Raw genomic sequence first — 17,936 nt, forward strand, 5'->3', positions numbered from 1 at the left:
CAAATTGCAATGCACTCGATCTGCCCCGCACACCATCCTCAGTGTTTGCTATGAGAACATAGGCTAACATGGTTATATAGCCTACACTCACACAATTAATAGCTTTGTATTAGCCTACATAAATGCCAGGTTGGCTGCCACAGTACTTTTAGATAGCCTTTTAAACCAACCTTGCTATCATTGCAAAACAAACTAATGTATTATTAATGTATTATAGCACACACACACATATATATATATATATATATGTCACCGGATGTTAGAGAAACAGGACGGCCGAGAAACAGAGCACTCGCGGTGCCGCACGGGGCGGAACAAGCGGTCGCCCACAACAACGTCCTCCAGGCGGAGCCCATCGATTGTCCACGACATTGCAAGCGGCGCGAAGGCCAGCGGACCTTGGTCCTGCTCTTCGCCCCCGAGCGCCGCAGGCGCGAGTGGCCGCGAAGAGCGGGCCAGGGCCGCGCGGCCGGCGGAGCGCCGCGCGAGTTACGAAGCCGTGGTGAATGCAATCGTTATATTTATGCCCAGGCCGTAAGGCCTGGGCAAGCCCAAGATAAACGCTCATAGTAAGCTAATGGCTAAGCTAATGGCTAAGCTAATGGCTAAACACCGCCCAGCTAGGCTAGTAAATAAAGAAAGGGAGTCGCAAACGAGTGACGTCAGCGCCTGCACTAGTGAATGGCTGTCTATGGGCTGTCGTCGCCATCTGGTGGTGATTAGTGTGTGGTGAACGAAACAAGCGCTCTTACAATGAACGTCCTGAGTTACCCAAACATACTGTAACATATATACACAGAGAGAGAGAGAGAGAGAGAGAGAGAGAGAGAGAGAGAGAGAGAGAGAGAGAGAATGAAATGTTAAACATGCACATGCACGCATGTACAAATAGTTTCATGAAGGAGAACAGGTTCTATGTTGACGAGATATGAGTAGGTGTGATGTAAGACATGTCAACCTGACAATGGAAACACATTGATGAAGGTATGCCAGCATGTCAAGCAATGCACTGCAGTGTCACTATAGTGTGATGTCATGCAGGGCTTATAACTTTTAAACTTTTAGGTTGGAGAAAATCTGTAGGAGTAGTGCACAGAGATGTGTTTTGCAAACATCCGCCTCAAGGTGGCGCTAGAACAGCGCATACTCTCCTGGCGGGGAGACAAAAATGGGTGGTTTGGTGTGAAATGCTGTTAACTGCTGTGTTTTCTTTGTCTTATTGTAGTCATAAAACATTATGAGCCAATTTGTTAAAATGAATAAACTAATGAGAGTGATACTAATATTTCTCTCAGGTGGAAGAGCACAACACTGCATGTTTGGATGCACGCACACAACACCTCCAGATGAACCCAGACAAGACTGAGCTTCTCTTCTTCCCAGGTATGTCCAGGCCCGGATTGACAGTAGGGAGTAGGGGGACGATTCCCGGTGGACTGGCCTGGTGGACTGGCCTGGTGCCTCCTGAAAAAAAGTAAAAGATCCCCTTTGCGCAGGCCACATAGCCAGCAGCAGCAGGGCTTCATACAGCAGCCCTGCCTGTGTAACTTGACACCACAGCTGGCCTGTGCTGACAGCTACTCGCCCCCTCCCCTCTCTAAACAGAAAACAATGTGTGTTTTATCCCCAAGGGATTGGTCAAAAAGGACAGCAATCAACTTTTCTTTTTGAAGAATCAATGCGTGATTGGTTAGTTTGGCTTTCTGGCCAGGCCCTACCACAAGCGTGCTCACAGACAGACCTACCGGCTAAGGAAGGCAGCACACAAACACACATCTGACTGAGGATAGTGGCCAGACAGCAGAGAGAAGAAGGCGACAAAATAAATAGTTAAATTATGGACCCCAACCCCAGCCGCATAGCCCCACAAAGAAAAAGAGAAAACATGGAGCTGAAGGGAGAGAAGGATGGCGGGAAATGTTATACTGACTGAAATGTTCAAAGCTTCAGCATGCAGTCTTCTAGTAAGAATGATGCAAGTTACACTTTAGGGTTTGGAGGAAACATTTGGTGGATACTAGTATGCACAACTCTAAAATAACTGGTGCCATTTTGTGTTGGGGCGCCCTGAGACCACACTACTAAGTGATTATGCTAATGTATGGACAGAAGTTAAGAAATGGGAAACATTGTACTGAGTTGGAGTTTCATACACCATCTTCAGGCATATTCTACACTATTGTTGTCATTTTATATATAATTTGAGCTTGACTGTGATACATGTGGCTACCTGATTGATTGATGTTTTTGTGGGATAGAGAAAAATGTGAAGCTGCTGTGCTGTTGAAACAGACAATCTGTAAGCTAGCTATGTGGTATGTTGTTTGTAGGGTGGAGGCCAGTGCTTGTTAGTTCCAGTAATTATTCCACAATGTCTTCCTAACTGAATAGGAGGTTCCATAGCACTACTAGCAGAATGGAACTACTAGCAGATAGTGATGATTCTAACTGAATATAAGATTATTCCGGGGGAGAGGTGCATGCAGAGCTCTACTCAGTGATAATACAGTACAGTACTAGATTGTACAGTTTTACATTGAACATTGGCGTTTGCATATAATATTGATATAGTAAGCTGACATCTAAATGCTTTGCTGACAAAATAATACTATATTTTTATTTAATTGCATACCATATAAATAATATGGACTGGATATAGAACACTTTCTAGTGTGACTGTTGGTATATATGGAATAATGATTTTCAGTGATTACTTAGCCCATGTGGAAAGGAAACATGCTGTAACTGTTGTCTTCATATGATTGCTCCTGTGACATACTGCACTGTCTGCACAGAAGCGAGTGTTGTAGTGACTACTTCTGTAGGCCTACAGTGGGTGGTATATATTAGTATATTCGTTTTTTATGTGTTTTGTTTTACAAGAAACATCTCAGCCAAACAGAACTGAAGCTCTGTAAGGCTGTCACATGTGTGTGAGTGCGGGTGCTAGGCGCGTTAATGTGTTTTCATGTTGCCTAGCGTTTGGGTAGGGTGGCCTGGAAGGGTGTATGGGTCCCTATGGCCCAGACAGGCCCACTCCGGCCCTGGGTATGTCTTAATGCCAGATCTAAACTATTTCTATTTTTTTTTCTCTTTACTGATTTTTTGTTTTAGATTGAAATTCATATGCATTTGTTATATTGTTGTTGATGTTCTGACATGTTATCTTGTTGTATTATCTGCTTATTGTAAGTCGCTTTGGATTAAAAGCGTCTGCTAAATGCCTAAACTGTAAACTGTATGGACAACTCCCTGGAGACTTCTGTTCTAACAGCCAAGAACCTTGGTGTTGTCCTGGACAGTCATCTCCCCTTCATTAATTAATTAATTCATTCATTCATTCATTCATTCATTCATTCATTCATAACCTTGGTGTTGTCCTGGACAGTCAGCTCTCATTCAAGGCACACATTGCAGCGGTCACTCTAACCTGTAGGTTTAAACTCTCTATATACCATGTGAAGGATCAGACCCTTCCTCACCCAGGAATCAGCCCAGCTCCTCATCCAGACATCAGTCATATCAAAACTTGACTACTGTAAAGGTCATTAGAGACCGGTGAATTAGCGAAGCGACACAAATAAGTGACCCAAAAATGCACAGCTGCCGACACACACCCACACCTACAGTACCGCGACGCGAATACGCGCATAAAATTCGCCAAAAATTGAATAATGTGATCTGTGGTGCAAATTGTTTCGGGCTGACATCACACAACCATAACCTCACACAGCAGAGAGGACACCACGTGAAGGGTTCCTCAGCAGCAGCCAGGCAGTCGCAGCAGCAGCCAGTGGTTTAAAGTAATTTACTTACTGTACTTGTAGGTATTTGTACTTGAGTATGTCCAAATTCCAGTACTACTGCACTACATTTCGGATCCTATTGTATTTTTACTCAACTATTCATTTAAATGTACTTTTACTAGTAAGAAATTTGAGTACTTTTTTCACCACTGACGGCAATACTAGCAAACAGCCACACAGACAAGACACGGACAAGGAGAAACACTGTTCCCCTTGGCCTCAATGCAAAGGGATGGTCCCTCGACCAAGTGCTCTCTCTCTCTTTAAATAGGATAGAGTTTAGCTTGCTTTGATACACACTACAAAGAGAGAGGAGTTCGCCAGCGAATGTTTTAAAAATTCGACACAAGAGCGAATAAATAAACAGACGCCTTTTTACCCGATGGAAATTCGTAGTTGGTGTGGAAGCTTGCATTGACTTTTTTCTAGACAAAGGCTTCAGCTGCTCGCGCGTGTATGTGTGTGTGTGTGTGTGTGTGTGTGTGTGTGTGTGTGTGTGTGTGTGTGTGTGTGTGTGTGTGTGTTCTTACATTACTCACCTACTTAGGACCGTTACTAAGAAAACCACCTTCCATATTAGGACCGTTGACCAAGTTAGGACCAAAATCATGGTCCTAAGTAGGTTTGACCACTATAACAGATAGATAATGTCATTTTAACATGCCTGGTGTTGAAATTGGCATGGTCCTAAAAAGGAGGCATTTTTATATATGGTCCTAAAAAGGAGGCATTTTTACATTTGGTGTGTGTGCATCTGGTGTGTGTAGAATTTCGAGTGTGTGTTTTCTTGTGTGTGTCCTACTTAGGACCATCTGGCGAACTTAATATTTTAATTACTGGTGTGTGTAGAATTTTGAAGTGCAAATCTGCCTGGTCAAGTTATGCAATTTCAGTGAGACTAGCGCCTGTGTGTTTTGTAAATGCCATTGAAGGGTCATCTACATTGAAGAACATAAAATATATAGAATGAAAAAACGAATAAATTTGTCTCTTTTTTTTGTCTCTTTTTGAATAATAACTTAATTGGCGGCTGAGCAAAATGTAATATATTTTTTCAATGAATTGTTCATCTTTAATGTAGTTTTGTTAGTTAGAACTTCCTCTAAAATAACCTAAAATTAAAATTTATGAGGAGCTAAATAAGTGCCATAATACAATTAATCGACTAATCGTTTAAATAATCGTCCGATTAACCGATTATGATAATAATAGTTAGTTGCAGCCCTACTCCATATATGTGCCAGGAATACTGATGATATCATCATGTTGACTCATCGTAACAAGTGTCTGGCAGCCCATATGACATCATCATGGTGACACGTGTCTGACGTCACTCTGAATTTTTTTGTCTAACCCCAGACAGACAGCCCTTTTATCTCCATATATGGACATAAAAGGACTACAGGCAGGAAGATACCAAGATCTCCATATATGGGCATAAATGGGACACAGACAGACTGAGACCTCCATATATGGGCAATCATCTCCATACATATGTTGTCAGCTGAAAATGCCAGTCAAAAATAAACCGAAACCTCCATTATGGGCAATCATCTCCATACATACATTGTCAGCTGAAAATGCCTGTCAGACCAATACCCAAATATGGAGTTTATTGTCTAACCCCAGACAGACAGTCTGTGATTAAGCATTAAGTATTTTTTATTTTTATTTTTTAATTGTATATTTGTATTGTATTTGCCTGATTCAGGACCCCAGGAAGACTAGAGGCTCATTCATGAGTCTCTAATGGGGATCCTTTAATAAACATAAAACATAAACATAAAACATAAAACATAAAGCCTGTAGCTCTTTTATCTCCACATATGGACATAAAAGGGATACAGGCAGAAAGATACTACTGAGATCTACATAAATGGAAATTTCTACAATGAATATGTTGTCATGGCAACATGGGCACTGGATCATACAAACTACTTCTCTATACATGGACCTGACCTCTACACTAATAGATTCCCCGCGACTGAGTAAACTGCGACCTGTGGTCGCGCAAATGTGACATTTGTGCGTCGCTTCCCACCCTCAGGTAATTACATTTTATCATTACAATCATCCATTCCCACAGAGTCAATTTCAACTCCTTTTCAGGGTTTATTTAACTGATAAATAACAGTGAATAGCTCTATATCATGATAGTAGTCGTTGCTATAGACTGAGCATACTAGTGTTTGTTACATTTTAACAAACACTTTTTAGCAACGATTAGGCCTGCTATCACAATATTGAGCTATTCACTGTCATTGAACAAACACTATATTAGCAATGATTCCTATCAGGAAGTAGAGCAATTTAACACTTGTGTGAACAAAGCATTGACCTCCAGTCTGCAACAACACGCTTCACGTATAGGCAAACAAAGGCCAGCCTGCTGCACATGCTAGACCTCCTGCTTCTGGAACACATACTGTACATCATGCAGAGAGAGTAACTGGGGCCATGCATGGAGATGTTTTCTATTTAGCCATGCTGATGATGATGCTTGAAATTTCAGTAGTCAGTCCCCCAAATTTCCCCCAAAACTACAGGTAGATAGAAATTACATGCTAATTAAAAATAGAGACGATTTCAATAAACATTCATTATGTTATATTATTCCAGATGTTATGGTATTTTAAGTTTGCAACAATGTCCAAATTACATTAAAGTTGGCAGCTCATCTCAGTGTGCTGTTTGATTCAAATAACTTGACATGATGCTCAATATGAAACGAAAGCTAAATTACAGTAACACCAAGATGTGTGTACTGTACGTGTAAGTCTACACAGTTTTATCACCGTTTTTAGGTCATTATATTAATCTGCAGGACCGTCATTATAATATACAGTATACAAATAGATAGGCCTACTGCTTTGGCCACTGCTGTATAAATGGAGCCAATTAGTAATGTAAAGGCCTTGGATGATTTTTCCCTTTCTATCCATGCTCAGGTGGGAATGTTGCTGTGCTTAGATGGCCCTAATGGCTCTGAATTTACATGTGTCTCATGTTGACATACTAACTCCCTGTGTAGTAGCCTACAGAGATGGATTTGTTGAGTACTGTATTAATTGTGGCATTCTAACTGGACAGATGAACCAAACTTACTCCCTCTATGACCTTTCAACTTGGCTACAGTCAAATTCAAGAGTCTGAAATTTACCATGGAGTGCAGGCCACAAAAAGTACATTTTCTGGACATGTGGATTGAGGTACATGGGGCAGCCTATCCACAACTCTATATCAGAAAGAGACCGATTGTAACCCTTTTGTATTGGCCATAAACAATCACCCAACTAGTCTTATCAATTATTTTCCTATTAGTCAGTTTTATAGACTGAGACATCCTCCTCCACAGAGGACTATTTTGAAAAGTCAATGGAGATGACAGAATATGTAACAATTATATTTTGAATAAGGGCTCATTTGATACAACAGAACCTCAGAGATCAACCTCACACCCAGACAAATCCTCTTAAGCCCTTAATTTAGCTTGACCCTTTGAACACTGGTTTCTCCAGGTCACATTATCACAGTTAACCACAGCTGTACTCTGTTGTCGCTGATTGGTCAATGAGACCAGGCAGACATTTAATGATTTGATCATGCCATGTTTTAATATGCCTGAAGAAGGTCGAAGGACCGAAATGTTGCTTTTCTCAATAAATGAATACTCTTGAACTACTGTCAGTGTGCGGGTCTCTCCCCCTCCTCCTCATTTTGACTGCCACATCACCTACGCACCTGATCAGACGAAGCCTGGGTGTGTGGAAGTACCCCTCTCATACAGAGTCAAAAGCATATCAGAGAGAGCTGTAGATCTCCACAAATAGGAAAGACCACTGACCCATGTTGTGCCACATATGCAGCCCAAAAACCCAACATAGTTCTTATGTAGATAATTGCCTTTAAAATTCCCATTCATCTCACAAAGCCAAGTCCCTAATTGACAAAAATGAGACCCTTACTTGCTGATGGTGGTTTGACATCAGATGGGCTAGCAATGACACAGCTGCAATGATCCATCTCTCGCCAGATCCGAAAAGTGAACCGTGGCTATCAGAGAATGGAGGAGACCCCAAAGAGCTAACACTAGGCCTCCAGTGGAACTGCTCTGACATACTGAGTTATAAGCACAAGTCCATTATTTACCATCAGCCTACAATGAGGAACATTTAAAAAATAGTGTCAAGCCATTAGCCTATGATCCTCTGGGCTATATGACTCCTTTCACATCTCGCGCAATGATCATAGTGCAGGATCTATGGAACCAGGAAAGAGGATGGGATAACTTCATTAAAACATATAGCTTGTTGGAGAAATGGCACGCATGGGAAATCTGTCCCCCTCTATCAATGCAAACAAATGCAAACATTACAAGCTCTTCGTTTTATCAAAACAAAGGAGGACACAATGAGGGCTAACTCACTTTATAAAGTAGGATAGGGTTTTGACTAGGGTTCAGGGCTGGTCAGGTTAATTACATCGCCATGGGGCTTCGGCTAGAAAGCCATTGAAGAGAGTGGTGGTTCCCATTGTTATGGTTTTTATTGTCAGTAACGCATGACCAAGGTACTTTGTGACTCTAGGACAGGGCTCAGGGAGGTGTACTTCCACTGCTGCCAAACTAGAAGTGAACAGCTAGGCACTGAAGCAGTTTATATAGCCAGCTGTCACTGATTAGGTGAATGGGAGCAGGTGTGAGATTGAGATCAGGTGAGAGGGGTGGAGTCGGGCATGACACAGGCCAGGGGCAGGGTTTCTGTCCAACATGAACTTCCTTAGTTCATATTGGACCCTTTTGTACACACTTACTAGAAAACTGCAAATAAACAGCCATGTTGACTTCTGGAAAGAGGTCAAGGTCATGAATAACAGTAGAACCTCTCTGCCTGCTGACATCGAGGGTGTTTGTGGACAGGACCGGATTGCTAAAGTGTGGCAAGAGAATTATTTTTTATCTTTTTAATTGTATCAGAGGTAATGATGTTACAATTGATAATGTCAACTCATCTCCAAATATGGTAGTCAAATCTACTCATGTGTCTGCTGCCATTAAGAAGCTAGACAATAACAAGGCTTGTGGTTTGGACAGTGTTACTGCTGAACACCTTAGGTCAGGGGTGGGCAATTATTTTCTCCAAGGGGCCAAATGAGAAAAGAAAAATATTGTGGAGGGCGACTCACAACGCGTCGTGCTGCGAGCTTTTAGATCTGCATGATTTCTGCATGATTGATCTGTCTCAAAGCCCTCCCCCTAACTGTGAGGATTGGACGACAGCGTAGCAAAAAACTTCCACCCAAAGTTCGCTCCCATATAGGCAGGGTATATAGGCAAATTAATATCAAGAACATTTATATTACATTATTACGGCCATGGTGAAATGTTGCTGCTGGGGGACCTGCAACAGTGATTATAGCTACCCAGAACATTTGAAGGGAGCATTTTTCAAATCATTTTCTGAAACCAAAATCTGCCTTGGACAGCAGATTGTGGATTGTAGGACAGAGTTCATTTGCAAAAACAGATAAAAGCCATTTTGGAAAAAAATGAGATGACTATTGTAAATAACAGTTAAGTTAGAGTTTTATTAGAATATAAAATCAATTTTGTTGTTAAGGCAGATATATCCCATTCTAAACGCCCTCAAAGATCAGGTTTTGTAGCAAAAACAGACAAGTGACATAGCTCTTTGTTTGCAGAAACAGATAAATCCATTGGGCAGCGTGTTTAGACCATGTGATCCAAGATGGTGCCCCATTATGCACCAAACTTGTCTCAAACATTGTTCAGGGGTCTGCCATGAGGATAGTCAAACCAGGGGCCATGTGTGGCCCCCAGGGGCCATGTGTGGCCCCCAGGTGCCTCTGGGTGCCACAGGCGCACTGTTGCCCCGTTTTGCACCAAACTTCTCTCAAAGACTGTTCCAGGGGTCTGTCATGAAGATAGTCACACCAGGGGCCATGTGTGGCTCCGAGGGGCCATGTGTGGCCCCCAGGGGCCTCTGGGTGCCATAGGCGCACTGTTGCCCCATTATGCACACTGTTGCCACCATTATGCACCAAAAGTGTCTCAAACACTGTTCAGGGGTCTGCCATGAGGATAGTCACACCAGGGGCCATGTGTGTCTCCCAGGGGCCATGTGTGGCCCCCAGGGGCCTCTGGGTGCCATAGGCACACTGTTGCCCCATTATGCACCAAACTTGTCTCAAACACTGTTCCAGGGGTCTGCCATGAAGATAGTCACACCAGGGGCCATGTGTGGCTCCCAGGGGCCATGTGTGGCCCCCCAGGGGCCTCTGGGTGCCATAGGCGCACTGTTGCCCCATTGTGTGCACTGTTGCCCCATTATGCACCAAATGTGTCTCAAACACTGTTCAGGGGTCTGCCATGAGGAAAGTCACACCAGGGGCCATGTGTGGCTCCCAGGGGCCATGTGTAGCCCCCAGGTGCCTCTGGGTGCCATAGGCGCACTGTTGCCCCATTATGCACACTGTTGCCCCATTATGCACCAAAAGTGTCTCAAACACTGTTCAGGGGTCTGCCATGAGGAAAGTCACACCAGGGGCCATGTGTGACTCTCAGGGGCCATGTGTGGCCCCCAGGGGCCTCTGGGTGCCATAGACGCACTGTTGCCCCATTATGCACCAACATTTTCTCAAACAATGTTCAGGGGTCTACCATGTGGCCCCATGTGGCGTGTGGCTCCCAGTGGCCCCTGATATACAGGGGCCCCTGATGAGGCCTGTGAGGTGGCCCCTGGTGTGACTATTGTCATGGTAGACCCATGGACAGTGTTTGTGCCATATTTGGTGGAGATCAGAGCAGCAGTGCGCCTTTGGCACCTGGGGACCCCAGGGGCCACTGATATGGCACACTGGGGCCCCTGGTTTAGCCCTTTGTGTGACTATTGTCATGGCAGACCCTTAAACAGTGTTCATTCTAAGTTTGATGCAGATTGGAGCAATGGTGTGCCTTTGGCACCCCGGGGCCCCCGGGGGCCCCTGATATGGTACACTGGGGCCCCTGGTTTAGCCCTTTGTGTGACTATTGTCATGGCAGACCCTTAAACAGTGTTCATGCTAAGTTTGATGCAGATTGGAGCAATGGTGTGCCTTTGGCACCCTGGGGCCCCCGGGGGCCCTTGATATGGTACACTGGGGCCCCTGGTGTGGCCGGTGAGGTGGCCCCTGGTGTGACTATTGTCATGGTAGACCCCTGAACAGTGGTTGTGCCAAGTTTGGTGCAGATTGGAGCAACGGTGCACCTTTAGCACCCCAGGGGCCCCTGTGTTGTCCCCTATTGTGCCCCCTGGTGGCTACATGTGGCCCCTATAAAAGTACAGACTACTTAAGTATGTTGTCAAAACTTTGTTTTTGCTCTCCTGTAAAATTCTGGAAATCCTTTTTGCGTCCTCGATATGGCAAAATTCAATGGTGAAACATCAATTGTGGAGTTATCTGTTTTTGATAAAAAACGACTGTTGGAGTTATCTGTTTTTTCCAAAAAAATAAGTTTAAATCAAAAGAAAAACAATTTTCTAATAAAGTTACATTTTTTATGATACATCTATTTTGTTAAGTCATTTTTACTTAGTCAAATCCACCCAACTTCAGTTTGATTGATATTACTTTGAGTGCACAATAAAAAAACTGGATTTGTGAACATTTATAAAAACGGAGTTATCTGTTTTTGCAAATGAACTCTTCGTATGTTTATCAGGTGCTGTAATTTGTATTTTTTGATTACCTTAGGGCAAGGTCGTGCACAGGGGCACATGCACGCACCTGCCTGAGTGACAGCAGACTGCTGGGCGGGTGCTGGCCCTTTGGTGTTTGATTGTTTTGTCCTTTTATGTCCCTAAAGCTATAAATGCACATACATTATTGTTATCATAGATAGATAGAGTACAGTACAGTAAGAGCAAGGTACATTAAGAAAGGGAACGAATAATATATAAAAGTGTCCTACAGCACAACTATCAATATAATACAGTGCCCAGATCAAAGTTACCATAACAGTCAATGCCAGTTAATGCAACAAGTATCTCACTATCAAGTCAAACACAAGAAGAAATACTCAAACTACTAGAACAACCTAATAGTGCAGTGTCCACAGGTCAGAGTGATAAAAACAACTAGCAAAGAAATCACCAACAACACAATTAGATCTGAGAAAGATCCTAAATCAATTGATTTACAGTATCTGCCATAATGCTGTGTTATGGGCTGTATGACATGCATCAAGTATCAAGTATCAAGTAAGGAATGATGGATATTTACCAGCAACCATTATTTTGCTATTACCGCCAAGCTGTTATGTATAAATATTTATATTGTATTATTTTAACAAGTGGTTCTCAAAGTGGATTCCACATTGTACACACGAAACCAAATGAACCCTAAAGGCCTCTCCATACTTTGACCGAAACCGCCGTTTTCGGTCAAAAGGTCCTTTTCTACCATAAAATTATATCCCTCGGGACTTCTGAAAAGCATTGGACCGAACGAGAGTTCGGAAATTTGCACGTCGGAAAACACAACTCACCGAACATTTCGGTCGAAGTATGGAGAGGCCTTAAGTCTCATGATGAGAGGTTAAATGAACCCTAACAGGTCCCTTTGTACTTAGGGTGGGGGAGACATTGGAATTCTAAAGTTTGCAAAACACTGCCTTAACAGAGCCCAAAACAGTGTGAAGACAACCCTAAATCAATATGACAGGACACCAGGCGATTTACACGTGTCCTGTTCAGGACAGCAATAGGCATTCTCTCTGCCTGCCTGTCTGCCTGTTTGTGAGTTACACTCCCCTCCCCCACTAAACACAGTGACACTGCTGTGAGCAGACACACAGGTGCATATAATCACTAATTAGTGGCTGTAGTCAACTCAACTCTATCTGCAGAAGAAAAGTGGAAGCCAGAATGAAGTCAAGTATATCTCCTTAATTCCACTGGCATTCTCTCTGCCTGCCTGTCTGTTTGTGAGTTACACTCCCCTCCCCCACTAAACACAGTGACACTGCTGTGAGCAGACACACAGGTGCATATAATCACTAATTAGTGGCTGTAGTCAACTCAACTCTATCTGCAGAAGATAAGTGGAAGCCAGAATGAAGTCAAGTATATCTCCTTAATTCCACTAGATGTTATTTCATTGTTGTGTGCCAGTATGACAAACATACTTAATTAAACAAAATAATCTAAAGTTATGTATCTGACAACTGTGACAGGTGGGCTGGGTTGTTCGTAGCTTAAAGCATGTATTGCTCAGTGCTATTGTTATGTTATGCACATTTTAACAGTGGTTCTCAAAGTGGATTCCAGGGACTCTGTCATTGTACAAATGGAACCAAATGAACCCTAAGTCTCATGATGAGAGGTTAAATTAACCCTAACAGGTCCCTTTGTACTCAGAGTAGGGGAGACATTGGAATTCTAAAGTTTGAGAAACACTAGCTGCCTTAACAGAGCCCAACACAGTGTGAAGATACACAGTGATTTACAAGTAGCAGTAGGCATCTCTCTGCCTGCCTGCCTGCCTGCCTGCCTGCCTGCCTGTGTTCGTAAAGGTGTCTAGTAACATAATTATCTAACAAAGATTGAAATTCAACATCCCTAGCAAAATGTTTGACAGCTAGGGTAATTCTGGGTCTCATTCACTTACTATACACTGTACTATAAAATCACTCCCAAAAATATGCTTTAAGTGGGATGTGAGGGGTCTAACTAGGTGTTTTTGAAGCGGTGAAAGCCGCTTCCAAGGAGTGGCTATGTGTGTCCCCCACGTCCATATATGGTCATTTCAGTCCAGAATTAACAGGTTTTATCTGTCCGTAAATGTGTGTCCCATGTGTGTCCCCCACGTCCATATATGGTCATATGGTAATTTCAGTCCAGAATGAACAGGTTTTATCTGTCCGTAAATGTGTGTCCCATGTGTGTCCCCCACGTCCATATATGGTCATTTCAGTCCAGAATGAACAGGTTTTATCTGTCCGTAAATGTGTGTCCCATGTGTGTCCCCCACGTCCATATATGGTCATTTCAGTCCAGAATGAACAGGCTTTATCTGTCCCGTACTTCCAAAATATGTGTGTAGTGTCCGTCCCGGTCTGATGATTGGATGATTAAAAATGTCCAATACTTTGAGGATTGGTCAAGCTTCACATGACAATTCGGCCCTCCAGATAAAATCATTCATTCATTCAGAATTCTCAATACTGAAGCTCTAGAACACATACCGCTTCACTTCGAACCATACAGAGTTCATAGCTCTAGAACACATAGAATAAAAGTTCACCGCTTCACTTCGAACCGAGGTTTGATTTTTAATTATTCTGAATCCATTGCAAGCATTTGGTTTTGCACCAAAAACATTCCTTGGGCCAAAAATGGACCCCATACACCTTGTGAAAAGTGATGACTCATCACTAAACCATTGTTTTTTTGCGTCTGATTTTGGCCCAATGAATGTTTTTCGTGCAAAATAAATGCTTGCAATGAATTCAGAATAATTAAAAACACCTAGTTAGACCCCTAACATGCTACTTAGGCCACATTCTCATAATATAATTCGGTTTAATTGTGCGAATGGGAGGGGTGAAGTTGCCACATTCTTGCATATTTAATTGAGACGCTTGCACTCACACTGCACTTTGTCATCCGAAACAAGGAATTGCTGAGTCCACGTCTGTCCACGGGACATGTATGTATCCAAGCTGCATAATAATGCCTCCTCCATCTCCCTGTGTTTAATAATTCTTCAAGTTCAACTCACAATGTAACCGCAGGAGTCGCAGGACCCCCGCAAATATTTATCTGCGGTCGACGGTCATAAACGGGCGATCAAAAAATAAAACCATGCGGCGGCAGGAGGGACTTGCAAAATCTACCAGCAATAAACCAGACAGCAAATAGGCCTACTTAGCAAGATATGAATATCTACGAAGAGGACAACGTCAACGTGTCTCTCTCTCTCTCTCTCTCTCTCTCTGCCCCTCGTCTTGCCCTCCGCTGGCTCCCTCTCTGCGCTCCGCGTAAAGCGTTTCCATTTGGACATGATTTGGCACAGAGCAAGAGAGAGAGCGCGCGCGCGAGCAAGGGCGAGAGACAGACCCACACATCGGCCTATATTATATTAGGCCTATATCCTATATATGATATACAAGTGACTCCAGTGGCACTTTCCTTTCATCTAACTGTGAGCAACTCCTCACAAATAATACACCATGTGCGATCGAGGGAGCGGTGATCAGAAATGAAATCAATGAGGGGAGGAGGCGGCCAGAATGGTCAGAAATCTAATGAGAGCGGACGGTCTGGAGGGGGATTTAACCTTTTATAAATAACTATGGATTTAACCCGCACATGGCTCTATATATTGCCTGTATTTGAGACGGATGGATTCACACCAACAGTGAAGCTGTAGCGAATCGAAACCACCGTTTTTTGTGGATTTGCATTCGTTTCTTTGATTCGAAAAAGAATACGGATGCGTCTTCACACATGCCCAAACGTTGTGTATTTTCCGACAATACGTTAGAGGATTACACACTACATCTGGAGGATAGAATAAAACTATTTGGTTAAGTGAACTAAAGCTGTTTTTATTTGTATCACATTAAAAACGGGTGATTCATTCTATACAGTATATTTGATTAAGCTCATAAGAGACAATACATTAAAGTTAACAAAAAGTGTTACCTTTTTTCCCCCCCTTTTTTAGACGGTCCTAACAAGTACAGTAAAAATGACAATGTCTAGAATGTTCCCTTCTTTAAATCTGAGGTGATTGTATTAAAATAGATTTTTTTTCATGTTCAGGAGTGTAATGCATATGTTTCTACGATGTCTAGAAAGAGTGGTCCTAACAAGTACAGTAAAAATGACAATGTCTAGAATGTTCCCTTCTTTAAATCTGCGGTGATTGTATTGAAATAGATTTTTTTTCATGTTCAGGGGTGTAAAGCATATGTTTCTACAATGTCTAGAAAGAGTGGTCCTAAAAAGTTCAGCATTAGTCAGAGGTCCTAAGTAGTTAAGTTATGTGAGAATGTGTGTGTGTGTGTGTGTGTGTGTGTGCGCGTGCGTGCGTGGCCATGCATAAAGCATGTGGAGAGAGATATTTATCTGTCTTTATTCTCTGCTGTTGGAACGTGTTTGGCAGAAACTAACACCCCTCTCTCTCTCTCTCTCTCTCTCTCTCTCTCTCTCTCTCTCTCTCTCTCACTCTCTCGCACATGTGTGATTGAGCAAGAGCGTGGTGTGGAGGGGGTGAATCTACGGATTGAGTGCCTATTGTTTTTCTATCTATTCTATGCTTTTCTCTTGGGTTAAGTTTGGGTGTTATTCACTGTTTTAGTTGCGACCGTCAGGTCGCACTTACTATCAAAACCTCCACCGGCTGTCTGTCTGTCCCTCCGTCACACGTCACGTGTCACACTTTTGCCCTGCTCATATCTCCGCAACCGTTGCCCCGATCCATGCCAAATTTTGCACACACACTCCTTGCCTGCCAAACTACAACCTCCACCCATCAATTCTCACATGGCCCTCGTCTAGCGCCACCATGACGACGATTCTTGCAAAACACATTTTTGGACACTGCTCCTACAATTTTTGCCCTAAAATCACGCAAATCGCTACACAGTATGTCTACACTCATCTCATCAACATGGATATGTCCCATTTAGCGCCACCTTCAGGCCGATTTTTTTAAACACATTTTTGGACACTACTCCTACAGATTTGGCCCTAAAATCACGCAAATCGGTACACACTTGCTCTACACTGATGTCATCAACATGGATCTGTCCCATTTAGCGCCACCTTCAGGTCGATTATTAAAAACACATTTTTGGACACTACTCCTACAGGTTTTGCCCTAAAATCATGCGAATCGTTACACAGTATGTCTACACTCATGTCATCAAAATGGATCTGTCCCATATAGCGCCACCATCAGGCCGATTTTTTCAAACACATTTTTGGACACTGCTCCTACAGATTTTGCCCTAAAATCACGCAAATCGGTACACAGTATGTCTACACTCATCTCATCAACATGGATCAGTCCCATATAGCGCCACCATCAGGCCGCTTTTTACAAACACATTTTTGGACACTTCTCCTACACATTTTGGCCTAAAATCACGCTGCGACCTGACGGTCGCTTATCTCCCGATTAGGGAGTCTTACTGGTGTTTAAACCCTGGTGTTGGTAGTGGGTTATCTTGTTGTATTATCTGCTTATTGTAAGTCGCTTTGGATTAAAAGCGTCTGCTAAATGCCTAAACTGTAAACTGTATGGACAACTCCCTGGAGACTTCTGTTCTAACAGCCAAGAACCTTGGTGTTGTCCTGGACAGTCATCTCCCCTTCATTCATTCATTTATTCATTCATTCATTCATTCATTCATTCATAACCTTGGTGTTGTCCTGGACAGTCAGCTCTCATTCAAGGCACACATTGCAGCGGTCACTCTAACCTGTAGGTTTAAACTCTCTATATACCATGTGAAGGATCAGACCCTTCCTCACCCAGGAATCAGCCCAGCTCCTCATCCAGACATCAGTCATATCAAAACTTGACTACTGTAAAGGTCATTAGAGACCGGTGAATTAGCGAAGCGACGCAAATAAGTGACCCAAAAATGCACAGCTGCCGACACACACCCACACCTACAGTACCGCGACGCGAATACGCGCATACAATTCGCCAAAAATTGAATAATGTGATCTGTGGTGCAAATTGTTTCGGGCTGACATCACACAACCATAACCTCACACAGCAGAGAGGACACCACATGAAGGGTTCCTCAGCAGCAGCCAGGCAGTCGCAGCAGCAGCCAGTGGTTTAAAGTAATTTACTTACTGTACTTGTAGGTATTTGTACTTGAGTATGTCCAAATTCCAGTACTACTGCACTACATTTCGGATCCTATTGTATTTTTACTCAACTATTCATTTAAATGTACTTTTACTAGTAAGAAATTTGAGTACTTTTTTCACCACTGACGGCAATACTAGCAAACAGCCACACAGACAAGACACGGACAAGGAGAAACACTGTTCCCCTTGGCCTCAATGCAAAGGGATGGTCCCTCGACCAAGTGCTCTCTCTCTCTTT

At 43.0% G+C, this 17,936-nt stretch overlaps 1 protein-coding gene across 1 annotated transcript in view; it reads left to right on the top strand.

Moving 5' to 3' along the window:
• Window positions 1-1,346: 1,346 nt before the first annotated feature.
• Window positions 1,347-17,936, top strand: part of LOC308289563 (protein NLRC3-like) — a gene marked incomplete at both ends in the record, with an annotated part of 52,423 nt that continues 35,833 nt past the window's right edge. The window contains one exon of the mRNA XM_080731291.1: window positions 1,347-1,383. Coding sequence (XP_080587417.1) covers window positions 1,347-1,383 — 37 coding nt within the window. The remainder of the gene's footprint in view (window positions 1,384-17,936) is intronic.

This window comes from Nannobrachium achirus (genome assembly GCF_963921795.1).
Source record: "Nannobrachium achirus genome assembly, chromosome: 1".
Taxonomy (NCBI): Eukaryota; Metazoa; Chordata; class Actinopteri; order Myctophiformes; family Myctophidae; genus Nannobrachium; species Nannobrachium achirus.